At 41.3% G+C, this 14,671-nt stretch overlaps 1 protein-coding gene across 2 annotated transcripts in view; it reads left to right on the forward strand.

Moving 5' to 3' along the window:
- EGF (epidermal growth factor) overlaps nt 1-14,671 on the forward strand; it is a 163,516-nt gene that overhangs the window by 58,398 nt on the left and 90,447 nt on the right. For both annotated transcript variants that reach the window (XR_006386790.1, XM_044268240.1), the window contains exons 5-6: nt 2,163-2,359; nt 13,563-13,685. Coding sequence is in view for 1 of the 2 variants with exons in the window: in XM_044268240.1 (XP_044124175.1) it covers nt 2,163-2,359; nt 13,563-13,685 (320 nt within the window). In the remaining variant the exon portion in view is untranslated. The remainder of the gene's footprint in view (nt 1-2,162; nt 2,360-13,562; nt 13,686-14,671) is intronic.

A 14,671-nucleotide genomic window follows, 5' to 3' on the forward strand; every position in this document is an offset into this window, starting at 1 on the left:
GAACGCACTGTAAAACGCTCAGGTGTGAACTTAGGGTAAGAGTCCTGCAATTTCACTAACCCTAAGTTCACACCTGAGCGTTTTACAGCGCGTTCAAACGCGCTGTAAAACGCTCAACACGTGAAAACCAATGCTTTCCTATGGCCCTGGTTCACACTTGAGCGTTTTACAGCGCGTTTGAACGCGCTGTAAAACGCCCGACGCATAAACAAGTTCAGGAGCTTTTTTTGGGGCGTTTGACGCGCGTTTGGGCCATAGACTCATTGGACAACACTGCTGTCAATCACCCAAACGCACGTCAAACGCGCGTTTACTATTACAAAAAACGCGCATAAAAACGCGCGACAAAAATGCGCGTAAAACGCGCGTTTGAGAAACGCTCAGGTGTGAAAGCAGGGTAAAGGTTTCCAGGCCTGTCATGGTAAGCTGTCTGTAAAGCTGTCCACAAGCTTCACAGGCAGTCAATGAAAATCGCAAATACCATAATAATTCTCTATTATAGTGTATGGAAAAAGCAATCAGAAGATTGCAGGTTATGGCCCCCTAAGGGGGCTAAAAGTTATTAAGTAATAAAAAATAGATACAAATAATTAATATTAAAATATTAAAAATTCAAATCACCCTCTTTCCCAATTGTATATATAAAAATAAATAAACAATAAAAAAATAAACATAACATGCATCGCTGCGTCCAAAAATCTCTGAACTATAAAAATATTTTTTCCTGTGCCGTAAACTAAAAATAATAATAAAAACATGCAATTCGGCATGTTTTAGTAATCTTGTCCCCTGGAAACAATTGAATAACAGTGATCAAAAAGTCATACGTACCACAAAAATAGTACCAATTAAAACTACAGTTCCCCCGCAAAAAAAAAAAGCTCTAATACAGCACTCTAGACACAAATATAAAAAAGTTCTGGCTGTCAGAATATGGCGATGCAAAGAAAAGTTATATTTTTTTCAAAGGATGTTATTTGTTTTAAGTAATAAAACAAAATAAAAACTATTCAAATGTCTTAACGCCTTAGGCCTCATGCACACGGACGTTTTTTTTTACGGTCCGCAAAAACGGTTTCAGTTGTTCCGTGTTCCGTGTCCGTTTTATCTTCCGTGGGTCTTCCTTGATTTTTGGAGGATCCACGGACATGAAAAATGAAAAAAAAAATCTAAGTCAAGTTTGCCTTTGAAATGATAGGAAAAAACGGACACGGATCACGGATCACGGACGCGGATGACAATCTTGTGTGCATCGTGATTTTTCACGGACCCATTGACTTGAATGGTTCCGTGAACCGTTGGCCGTGAAAAAAATAGGACAGGTCCTATTTTTTTCACGGACTGGAAACACGGATCACGGACGCGGATGCCAAACGGTGCATTTTCCGATTTTTACACGGACACATTGAAAGTCAATGGGTCCGCGGAAAAAAACGGAAAGCGGAACAACAGCCGCAGATGCACACAACGGTCGTGTGCATGAGGCCTTAATCGTATTAACCCGCAGAATAAGGACATCATGTCATTTTTAGCACACAGTGAACTCCGTAATATTGAAACCCAAAAAACTTTGATGGAATGATGTTTGTTTTTTCAATTTAACCCCACAAATAATTTTTTCCTGTTTTCCGATACATGACATGTACCATTAAATGTTGCCATTAAAAAATACATAAGCCCTCATATGACTATATGAATTAAATGAGGCTCTTGGAATTTGAGGAGGAAGAAACAAAAAGGCAAAAACGAAAATGGGCCCGGTCTTTAAAAGTTTTAAAAGACGGCATATGTGAAACCACCCTTAGGGATCATGGACATGAACATGTGCCGGCCGGGCCTGTAATGCGGCCCGTAAACAGCGGGTCCTGAATATACTGGTACTGGGCGTTTGTGCACCGCACATAGTTTTCTGTCCGTGACTCCGCATTGCACAAAAATAGAACATGTTCTATTTTTTTGCGGTGTGGATGGATCACGGACCTTTTCAAGTTGAATGGGCCTGCATCCATCTGCGGCAGCCACAATTTGCAGTCCCCAATGCACGGAGGGGGCGGCACACATTCGTGTGCATGAGCCCTCAAATGAGTTTTTTATCCTTGCTGATCAGATAATATAAATTTAGTAATGACATACAAATATACGTTTTGTTTCTTACTCTATAGTTTTTCAAGACAAAGCAGTTGGGGACTTTCACTTTTCTCAGATCACATCTACTATACAGAGAGAAAATCTTCCATCCAGATTCTAAGTAAATACACTGGAAAAGAAAATGTAATAATCACTTTAAAACTGTCCACTGTGGACATCTCAGATATAAAAATAATCCCTCGGCTGACATCGAGCTTTCCTTCCAGGTCCGGTAAGTTAACATATTGCTATCACCAACTTGTAGCTAATCTCTCTGCTGAATATTACAAAATAGTTGTCTAGCAATGTTCTGATTATTTTTAAGCAAAAACTATGTTATGTTTCAGAAAGGCGCTAGCAGTGAATGTATCTGCCCACATTAGCATATTCCACAGACAACCATGCAGGAGCATAATTAGAAATCATAATCAAAGTCAGGATTGGGCCCTATATCTTGTTGACAATAATATGATCGAACAGCAGCCAATGGATGGATAGTTGAAATAGATGGATTGGCTCACTCTATCAATCACAACGCGAGGGTGCTCCCCCAAAAAAAAGATATCCCCAATCTTTCAGAATAATTAGATACAAATAAAAATGACATGAGGGGCACACCTGCACCTAGAAATCACATGGAAGGCCAGCCAAAATGTATGTGTAACAATAATTTTATTAACACACACTATATGTACAGAATGTATATAAATATAAAATGAGGATCCTCAACTTTCACATAAATCAATATGTAGACATAATGATTAAAATATCTGTGCAACAATTTAAAATTGACTAAATGGTGCAGACTTGTTATATTTCGAATGCACAAAGATGGAGGCGCACTGACTCTATTTAAAGTTCTGACTATGGTCAGTGGTGGTATCCAATCCTGATTGAAAATGTTTTCACAGCTTATATGGCTTGCTTTGCTGAAAAACCGCTCTATGTAGCTGGTATTTAGTCTAATAAAGCCGCACCTGTGTGGCCGGTAAAGGTGTTTGTATGAACAGTCTTTATAGTGAGGTTTTTTCACAGCCCATATCTCTGAAACTGCTGTTAAACCGTACTTAATGTACCCACATTACTCACTGTTCTGATGTGGTACAATACCCGATCCTCCGTGCTTAGCGTAGCGTCCCACGTGTTACAGCATCGGTGGTCTGGGTTCCGGTCTGTTCTTTTTAACTGGCGAGCGGATTGTTGGGACAGGGTAAGCAGTGATTGAGACGCCGGGGTCAAACTTATTTGGGACCCGATGTAGATTTCGGCGTTGTTTAGTGTCTTTTAGTTCAAGGCACTTTGCCACTTCACCGCTTGTGTTCCTTTCTGTCCAATGTGTGGATAAGCGCTTCCGGAAGTTCTGTAGTGGTGCGCAGGTAAATCCGCTGCGGCTTTTTTCCTTTTTAGTTGAGACTTGTTACCAGACGCGTTTCGGAGTTGGCAGTGACTCCTTCCACTGAGGAAACAGACACTAAACAACGCCGAAATCTACATCGGGTCCCAAATAAGTTTGACCCCGGCGTCTCAATCACTGCTTACCCTGTCCCAACAATCCGCTCGCCAGTTAAAAAGAACAGACCGGAACCCAGACCACCGATGCTGTAACACGTGGGACGCTACGCTAAGCACGGAGGATCGGGTATTGTACCACATCAGAACAGTGAGTAATGTGGGTACATTAAGTACGGTTTAACAGCAGTTTCAGAGATATGGGCTGTGAAAAAACCTCACTATAAAGACTGTTCATACAAACACCTTTACCGGCCACACAGGTGCGGCTTTATTAGACTAAATACCAGCTACATAGAGCGGTTTTTCAGCAAAGCAAGCCATATAAGCTGTGAAAACATTTTCAATCAGGATTGGATACCACCACTGACCATAGTCAGAACTTTAAATAGAGTCAGTGCGCCTCCATCTTTGTGCATTCGAAATATAACAAGTCTGCACCATTTAGTCAATTTTAAATTGTTGCACAGATATTTTAATCATTATGTCTACGTATTGATTTATGTGAAAGTTGAGGATCCTCATTTTATATTTATATACATTCTGTACATATAGTGTGTGTTAATAAAATTATTGTTACACATACATTTTGGCTGGCCTTCCATGTGATTTAATGGATGGATAGTGGTGTCACAAAAGAGAACCCGTATGGTAGAGCTATGTTAACATATCAGTATTGGTAGACAATGAAGTATCCAGAGAAAACCCATGCAAATACAAGTGGAACATACAAACTCCTTGGACAGAGTGGTTGGATCCTTACTGGAAACTAAGTCAACAGTCTGCATTTTCTTATGGGAAACCACCGATGGACTGCTTGGATGTCTTTCATTGGGCAAGAGGGAGAGTGTGTTGTATGATTCACTTGTAAGATCCCAAAATGGGTTTGGATAGTGACTGGGAGGATACTAGAAAAATCCAGTCATTGATACGTGGTTGCAATACAACTTTACAACTTTATTGAGTAGCTTCCACAAGGGAAGTACACACTTGAAATATTTCTCAGAACAGCTCTGGTTAAGAAGACATAGCATGTGTAATGGCCGATTTCTCTGCATGCTACACACCCACAACTGCTCTTTGATGGTGGTGGCTTTCCACCTGATTAGCTCCTGTTGTCTCAACATGGTTTACACCCTTCTAGACACCCTTTTTTGTGTGGTTTGACCAAATCATTGTCTCGTTCTCTCATCAGTGCTACCCTGGCTCATCGTGGTTCACGCGAACCCTTGCACATCACAAAACTCTGCAATCTCTCTCTACAAACTGGGTCAAAGAACTTCTCGCTCAAATGGCAGTAATAGCCTTCTAACTGGCCACAACTGATGCTTGGTTTTTATGTCCCTGACCCCGCCGAAAGGGACACAAGAACATGATTTCTCCAAGATTTTATGTTCTCAAAATCCCTCCTAAAGATAAGACAATAGAAGAACTTTGCTGTTAAAATCATTGTGCCAAGGACAGAATTCTCCCCAATACCATGGCTAGTCAAACAGCGGAGGCCCAAAATCAACCCATTGCCCACTGAGGCAGAGCCACCATATCACTGACAAAGTGCACAAACATTTTGGGATATTGGGCTGTCTTTAGCGTTTACAGTGGCTTACAAAAATTTGGGAATCCATGGTCAAAATTACTTGTTATCAGTTAAGCAAGTTGAAGATGAAATGATCTCCAAAAGGCATAAATTTAAAGATGACACATTACCTTTGTATTTTAAACAAAAATATTTTATTTTATTTTAATCTTTTACATTTTCAAAACAACAAAAAAGGAAAAAGGCCCGAAGCAAAATTTTGGGCACCCTGCATGGTTAGTACCTAGTAGCACAAAAAGCGGTTACAAGCTGTGATACTTGCCAAGGGGGGGGGGGGGGGGCTACCAGGTACAAACCATGCATGGTGCCCAAACTTTTGCTTTGGGCCATTTCCTTTTTTGTTTTAAATATGTAAAAGATGAAAATAGAATAAAAAATATTTTTGCCTAGAATACAGTGGGGATTGTGTTATCGTTAATTTTATGCCTTTTGGATTTCATCTTCAACTTGCTTAACTGTTCACAGCAGGCATCCTCAAACTGCGGCCCTCCAGCTGTTGCAAAACTACAACTCCCAGCATGCCCGAACAGCCTACAGGTATCAGCCTACAGCAGGGCATTGTGGGAGTTGTAGTTTTACAACAGCTGGAGGGCCTCAGTTTGAGGATGCCTGGTTCACAGTAACAGTAATTTTGACCAGGGGTGCCAAAATTTTTGCATGCCACTGTATGCTCCGCTAGAAACGTTTAGCGTTCACACCGCTATTACCGGTAGTTTGGCTAAAACTGCCTATTGAGAGTATACAGTAGCTTCATAAAATGATTTTGAACATGTGGTAAAAAACGCTGTTGAAAATGTACTTAGTATTACCAGGATTGCTGTGGTTGTGTGATGTGGTTATATTCAATGTATACAAGTGAAATACATTTATCTTACATTTTTAACCTGGAAAAAAGCATGGCAAATAATCACATAATAAAACTGCAGCAAACCCAGTAAAACCGAATGCATTTTTAACCACTTCCTGACATGATTTTCTGTTTTTGTGTTTTTTACTCTCTGCCTTCCCAGAGACATAACTTTATTTTTCCATTCACATAGCCATATCAGGGCTTTTTTTTCGTGAAACAAGTTGCACTTTCTAATGACACCATCTAATTGCTCCGGCGATACGCGTTGGGCGTTTTCTCACTTTTCCAGGTCCACTGCACCAGCGGCTTATGTAGGTTTGGCTCTTTAAATTAGACCTTATCCTGGTCTGTCTGTATTCTCAGTGGTCTTACCTCATTTTATATTTGCTGTACGCTTTATATTGGATTTTTATATGCTGGTTTACAGTATATATGCCTATTGTTTGGCAACTCAGTGGACCTGTATGTGTCGGTTATATATATCATATTGCATACCGCACTTTGTTCTAATTGTATACAATTTTTAATGTGTGTTTGTTGGTGTGTCTAATAAACTTTATATATTTTGATATTGATTTATTGTCTCGGATGTGCATTTATGGGGTGGTTCTTGTGACTCTTTCTTGGGTCTGGTGATATTGTTCTAATGGCACCATCTAATATTGCCTATGATGTAGTGGGAAGCTGGAAACAAATTCCATACATGGTGGAATTGGAAAAAAAATGCAAGTCTGCCAGTTTTGTGGGTTTTGTTTTTATGGCGTTCACTATGTGGCTGACCAGTTCCCTTTATCCTATGGGTCAGTAGGATTACAACAACACCACATTTTATAGTTTTCTTGTGTTTTAATACTGAAAAAAAATTATTAGAAAAAATTATTTCATGGCCATATTCTGACGCTCATAACTTATTTTTATAATTGCGTCTATAGAGCTGTGTGAGGGCTCATTTTTTGCAGAAAGATTTGTATTTTTTACTGATATCATTTTGGGGTGTATGACTTTTTGATCCCTTTTTATTCCATTTTCTGGCCGAGAAGAAGCGATGAAAAACGGTAAATCAGCCATTTTGATTTGAATTTCTTTTGTATTTTATAGTATGGCGTTTTTTGGATGCTGCGATGCCTATGATGTTTATTTTTTATTAAAATTTTGGGGAAAGGGGAGTTATTTAAAAAAAACAACTTTCAAAATATTTTTTAAAAACTTTTTTTGGGGCCCTAAGTGGTCCCCAACATGCAATCATTAGATTGGAATTTGTCTAAAGATGTGGACTTTTATCCGGTACAATATACAAAGATCAGTAAATTCCAATACACTGCTGCCCCCTCAATTGTGCAGGCCTCAATTGTAATATGCCAGTAATAAGCCTAGGACCCTAGTACTGGCTCCGGCTTATTACTGCAATAGAACTCTTTCTCCAATCTCAGCCAAGGGAAGGCGTTCCTGTCCAGGAAGTGCGCTCTTCTGGGTTTTTTTCCTTTACATAGCTGCCAGTAAAACTTAAATCTACTGTACAACTCCGAAGGCATCTCCATCAATGGATGGTGCGTGCTATAATTGGCAAAATCATAACATGCGCCATCCTCCTCTGATTTCCCCTCAAGATTCATTCACTCAAGTGCTTGGATCTACTAGAAAGACAGACAGTATGCAGACATCGATAATAGATATCGGGCGGCACTGCTGTTGTTGGTGCACGGTCTGCGGGTGTCCCCCAAGTACTTGATTAGAAGAAAGAACCGGCACTCCATACGATGTAGTTATCAATCTTTTATTCGCCACTTATGGGTAGAGGTGACGCGTGTTTCGGCACATGCATTTGCCTTTATCAAACTCAAGCAAACAGCAAGTGGCCATTCGATTCACCTGGAAGCCGAATTTCCTCGTGCTTCGATTTAGCGATTTAACCTGAAATTGTGTAAAAAACTAAAAAATTCAAACTTACCACCTCCATTTGCTTACGACAGACCGCCAGCCACCATCTTGATTGAAGATCTCGGCCGAAATCCTGTGCGTGGTGACGTATAACGTCACCATGCCGGCTGGCGTCATGTCCTCTTGTGCTGGGCGAGATTTCTCTCCAGATCTTCAAGCAAGATGGCGGCGGCCGGCCTGTCTCAAGCAAATGGAGGCGGTAAGTTTGATAAAAAAAAATTTGAATGTTAATTTTACACAGTTTTTACACTCAGATGCTGCTATCATGTGTGAATGCAGCATCTGAGGGATACAATTATGGGGAGCAGCGCTATCGCAGCTCCCTGTCATTGCATCTGCTACTTGCAAAAAATAAAATTTGTAAAATTCGGCGAATCAGAAAGTTTCAATAAGGCTACTTTCACACTACTTTCGATCCGTCATGGGCTCTCACAAGCGGTCCAAAACTGATCGGTTTTGCCCTAATGCATTCTGAATGGAAAAGGATCCGCTCAGAATGCATCAGTTTGCCTCCGCTTAGTCTCCATTCCGCTCTGGAGGCGGACACCGAAACACTGCCTGCAGCGTTTTGCTGTCCGCTTGGCGAAACTGAGCCAAGCGTTTTCTCTGAGACAATCTGGCACAATAGAAAACTGATCCGTCTCCCATTGACTTTCAATGGAGTTCATGACGTATCCGTCTTTGCTATGTTACAGATAATAACGGATCCGTTCATGACGGATGCATGCGGTTGTATTATTGTAACAGATCCGTTCAAACTAATTTAAAGTCTTTGGAGCAATTTTTTTTTAAATGATTGCATTGCACTCATTTTGAGCTAAAATATATATATTTTTAATTGGTCTTTATTAAAAATATGGCTTCCTTTTTTCTGTACAGATTTGAGATGGTCTAACAGCCTCCTTTGGATTTTCAGTCTTTTCTGTCAGACCAGGAGCAGACGGACTCCTTATCTCGCATTCTAAACACTCATTATAGCTCAGTTTGTATCTTACCGATAAGAATGTGTCTTGAATAAGTGTTTATGACCTCTTAGTAGTTTAGAGATAAGGTTTATTAGATGACTGGCACAAAGTGAAAGTACCAGTCACACAGCTTAGAAAAACAGTTAACTCTTTGTGACAGAATGGCTCAATATTTTTATTAAAGGCCAATTGAAAAAATGACTTTTAGCCAAAAATGAGTAACCTGAAATCATTAAAAAAAAACTTGAACATAATTTATCTGAACAATCCATATGGCTACCTTGACTCCGTGGCCACTATTGTTTTTCTTTGAGTTATGCCTCATTCACACGTCAGTGTTTTGGTCAGTTATTTCCATCAGTGATTGTGAGCCCAAACCAGGTGTAAATTCAGAACAGGTGCAGATCTTTCCCTTATACCTTATGTCTGTGGAGGCTCCAGTCCTGGTTTTGGCTCACAATCACTGATGGAAATCACTGACCAAAAACACTGACGTGTGAATAAGGCTTTATACTGATACTACTTTTGTGTTAGGCATCATGCACACGACCGTTGTGAAATTTGCGGTCTGCAAATTGCGGATCCGCAAAACACGGATGGGGTCCGTGTGTGTTCCACAATTTCTGGAACGGCACGGACAAGAATAGAACAGGTTATATTTTTTCTGCGGACCACGGAACAGAGCAACTGATGCAGACAGCACACGGAGTGCTGTCCGCATCTTTTGCAGCCCTATTGAAGTGAATGGGTCCGCATCCAAGCTGCAAAAACTGCGACTCGGATACGGACCAAAACAACGGTCGTGTGCATAAGGCCTTAGTGTGTGGATTATGGGATGTTCTGCTGTATGACAGGCAGGGAAATCCTCTCTGCTAGTTGGAAATGTACAGTTTGTCATTACCTTTTGTTAGGCCAGCAGTCCGTGCCCACTGCTGACCTGTTACTTACCATGCTGCTCTGCGTCCTTTGAAATCTGCTTTTCTTTTGCTATAGTCTCCATTCCCTTACAACGCGCACTTTCTCACTGTAGCCTCTTGGAGGGCACTTCCTTCCCCAGCAAATGGCTGAGGGTCTCTGGGCTTTTTAGGCAGGCAGTGGGTGCCTAAGCTTAAAGGGAACCTGTCATCAACTTTATGCTGACCTTACTGAGGGCAGCATAAAACAGTGACAGAAATGCTGATTTCAGCTGTGTCATTCATGAGCTAAAAGTACCGTATATACTCGAGTATAAGCCGACCCGAGTATAAGCCGAGGCCCCTAATTTTACCCCCAAAAATGGGAAAAATTAGTGACTCGAGTATAAGACTAAGGTGGGAAATGCAGCTATAATGCAGAGTGTATGTGTATATAATGCAGACACTCTACATTATACACACACATCTGCAAGAGGGTGACTCAGATTGATAGGAGTCTGACTCTGACTCCCTGTATTTAATGCAGAGTGTGTGCATTATATACACACACACTCTGCATTAAATACAGGGAGCCATCCACAGATCTCCCCCCTAAACAGTGCCATCCACAGATCTCCCCCCTAAACAGTGCCATCCACAGATCCCCCCTAAACAGTGCCATCCACAGATTCCCCCCTAAACAGTGCCATCCACAGATCCCCCCTCCCCTAAACAGTGCCAGGATGGCACTGTTTAGGGGAGGGGGATCTGTGGATGGCACTGTTAGGGGGATCTGTGGATGGCACTGCCATCCACAGATCCCCCTACAGTGCCATCCACAGATCCCCCTCCCCGATGCTCACAGCAGTATATTTATAAAGTAGTATTCATCAGTATTCTTTAAGTTTGATTATCTTACTTTGTCTTTACTCCGGTAATAGCAGCCGCAGGCAGTGCGGGGAGCGGCGCTCACTCACTGACGTCACGCGCCTGCTCCCACTAGGCGGCGCAGGCGCGTGACGTCAGTGAGTGAGCGCCGCCCCCCGCACTGCCTGCATTACCGGAGCAAAGACAAAGTAAGATAGTAGACTCGAGTATAAGACGAGGGGGCTTTTTGAGCACAAAAATTTGTGCCCAAAAACTCGTCTTATACTCGAGTATATACGGTAAGTGGTTGCCGAGAACCAGCATCCTAATCATTGCAGAACGGGCCTTGAAAAGAGTCAAATCTACCTGAGAAGAGTCCTGGTTATTCCTAATCTCCTGCTCTCTCACCCATCTGATGGCAGTTCTCTCCTAGAGAGAAAGGGAGAAAGCCTGTCAGTCATCAGCAGGTGGGCAGGAGAGCAGGACTTCATGAATAACCATGTCTCTTCTCAGGTGGCCAGGACTCTTTTCCAGGCCAACTCTGCAATGATTGTGATGTTGGCAACCTCTTACTTTTAACTTATAAATGACCGACCGCTGAAATCAACTCACATGTCTATACTTTATACTGCCATTAGTATGGGCAGCATAAAGTGGATGACAGGTTCCTTTTAAGGTTCCTGGTGAACAACAAAGGTGTTTGGATGTCTCCTAGTCTGTCTGCCCTATCCGTTCTAAAGTCTTGGTTCCTGCCTGCCTTGTTCTTGCATTCTACACTGTCCCACCCACAAGCTCTCCTAACGTCTCCACTCCAGTGTTGCAAATATGTGCTGTTCCAGTATTAGAGGCTGTCTAGACTGCTTCTGTGATTGTGGTGCGGTTTTGCTGAATCTCTGCCATTTAGTCAAATTTCCTACAGTCAAGTTCCACATAATTGTACTAGTTCAGACCAGTGGCGTAACTAGAACTGACTGGGCCCCAGAGCAAATTTTTTGAACGGGCTCCCCCATCAACCCCCTCCTCCTGTGTTTCCTACATGTATATACTGTCATTGTCTATAATGTCATTGTATAATACTATTAAGGGGGCCTGACAATGAAATCTTTCAGTCCTCCTTCCAGGCAAAGCAAGCCAGTTTGGGCCCCGTAGCAACTGCTTACCCGTTTTCTGTGCCTAGAGCTTACATTTTTTCATATAAATGGATGTTAAAAAAAAAAAGTTAGACCACTTACTAAATATAAAAAAAACGACAAGAAATTGCCAGACCGCTTATAAATAAATATCACTTTATTGCATAAATTGCATATGACTTACAAACATGATTAAAAGACATAATAGATGCAGGGAAAAGAAGGCGGCATCAACTGGAGGGAAACCACAGCGGATAACACGTTCACAAATCGCCCATCAATATAAACATGAATACATTAAAGTGCAAGTGCAAACCAAATTCATTACAATCAATGGCGCCATCCTGGAGGAGACAGCATGGGTAAACATTCTTTGTCCTTTTTGATTGTAATGAATTTGGTTTGCACTTGCACTTTAATGTATTCATGTTTATATTGATGGGCGATTTGTGAACGTGTTATCCGCTGTGGTTTCCCTCCAGTTGATGCCGCCGCCTTTTCCCTGCATCTGTGTCTTTTAATCATGTTTGTAAGTCATGCAATTTATGCAATAAAGTGATATTTATATATAAGCGGCCTGGCAATTTCTTGTAGGTTTTTGTTATGGTTTGTGCCATAGGCTTATATTGGTAACTTTTACTTGTACAGGATTCTTTGATTGGGGCATATATAGGGTATTACACTTACTAAATATGTGTTTTGCTGGATGCTAAAGCCCCACCTCCTGTGATGTTATAAGGTCCAGCACCAGGTTGGAGTAATTCGATGAGGTGGGAGGGTCAAGGATGCATTGCAAACCACCAGCAAGAGAACACAAAACTTTTCAACAGCACATGCAATTCCTGACCTCATAGCCACAGTTTTTTGACGTTGCAGAACTAGGAACAATGAGATGTGGGTAACGCAGTCAGACCTTTTCTTCATAATGGCGCCCACAACTTGATACCCACTTAGTGTACCCATTTCTCCATACATAAACCCCCAAAACACAACTTAATACAATAATAAGCCGTAAATGGCATGAAATGGCTTCTCCACACTTTACAACATCACTGTATACAAACTGTACTGGGTCGCTACGTGCCTTTATTCTACGTTTTACAGAGCCATCTTCTCTAATCTATAGAGGGATGGTCATGTGATCCATCATGTGATCAAAAGATAAAAATTAGAGAGGAGTGCTTGTAAGTCACGGAGATACCAGGTAGACGAAATGTTTATATATTTTCATCTAGTATGTCATGATTCAGGTCATTTACGTTTTTTGAGTCTCTGGACACTCCCACAACACTTTTATTAGTTTATGGCAAAATATTACAAAGTGCCAGAGCGTGCACTATATAGGCTCCATTCTAAAGAAAGGTGAGGATCCCACAGGTGGGACCCGTACCTATCAGACATTGGGGAATATCCTAACGATATGCCCCCAATGTCCAAGATGGTACCACCCCTTTCAGCTCCCCCTGGTGGCGGCTACATGTTATATTTTAAATCTAGGCAGACAGGGGAGTTGGAGGTCTGTATCAGAAATTAAGCTACAACCACTTTAAAGATAAGAAATTGATCAGAACAGGATGATCAACCTAAACATGATGTGACGATAAAAGATAGAGATTCATTTTGGGGGTCAGGGACAACCATTTTGAACTACTCTCTGAACTATTCCAATTTATTCCTGCATTCCAGGGTCAGAGGTGTGCACTTTGGTGAATGATCATTGTACAGGGGTATGCCAAAGCAACAGAGTTAACCAGCAGTGCAGATGTAACCAAGGCTTTCAACTTTCTTATGATGGCAAACACTGTGAAGGTGAGATGTAACATGTTGTTGCTAGGTAACAATGAATTACATTGGACACTAGGCTTCAAAATAGGTCTGAACAGAGGAACCCCACAAGGTAACCATATTATTCAGCCGTTATACATGAGTGTTTAAAAATGATATATAATTAATCAGCGTGTCTGTCAGCAGTTTTGACTATCCTAAGCTGCTGACAGCACTAGATAAAGCTGGGGAGAACAACACAAACATTTTTGTATGGAGCGTTTATTACCAAGATTAGTGTGAATATGAACTTTCATTCTGCCAGATTCTGCTCCTCAAAGTACACTTGTACAGAACATACACCGTGGAGGACTCTATGCATTGAGCTTCTTCACAGCCCCTACCCACTGCTCTGAGTGACAGCTCTAGTGGTCTCTTGGTTGTGAACCAGCTCAATGTAGAAAGCACTTCACAATGAAGCTCCGCCTCCGGTGCACTTGCAGAAGCAGAGCCAGCAAAATAAAACTTTATATTCACTCTACTCCTGTTAATGAAAACTCACCAGCAACTTCCTAGTGCTCTTAGTATTTTGAGTGGTCAAAATTATTGACAGGCTGCCTTTAACTCCTTCCTGCTCCATGTTGTAAATGTATGGCATGGTGAGCTCAACATTAATGCTTGTCCCACAAAAAAAAAAAAAAACGCACACAGCAGTCAACAAAAACATAAAAAGTTATGGCTCTTATAAACCATTTCAGCAAATTCCATGTTATTCTACTTTCGCATTTGCGTTTATGCTGTCCACTTTTGAAATTGGACAGGGGATCTCAAAACCACAGTAAAATGCATCAGTTCAAATTATACAACCAGCTGCATCCGTTCAGAACACTTCTGGTGGTACTATATCGAAAATCAAGAAACCGGATAGGCAATAAAACCATGTAAGCCAATGGACACTAAATCCTTTTTTTGTGTTAGAAAAAACGGATCTGGCACCATTGACTTATATGGTTTTTGGTGCTGGATTCGGT

Source organism: Bufo gargarizans, chromosome 1 (assembly GCF_014858855.1).
Source record: "Bufo gargarizans isolate SCDJY-AF-19 chromosome 1, ASM1485885v1, whole genome shotgun sequence".
NCBI classification, from domain to species: domain Eukaryota; kingdom Metazoa; phylum Chordata; class Amphibia; order Anura; family Bufonidae; genus Bufo; species Bufo gargarizans.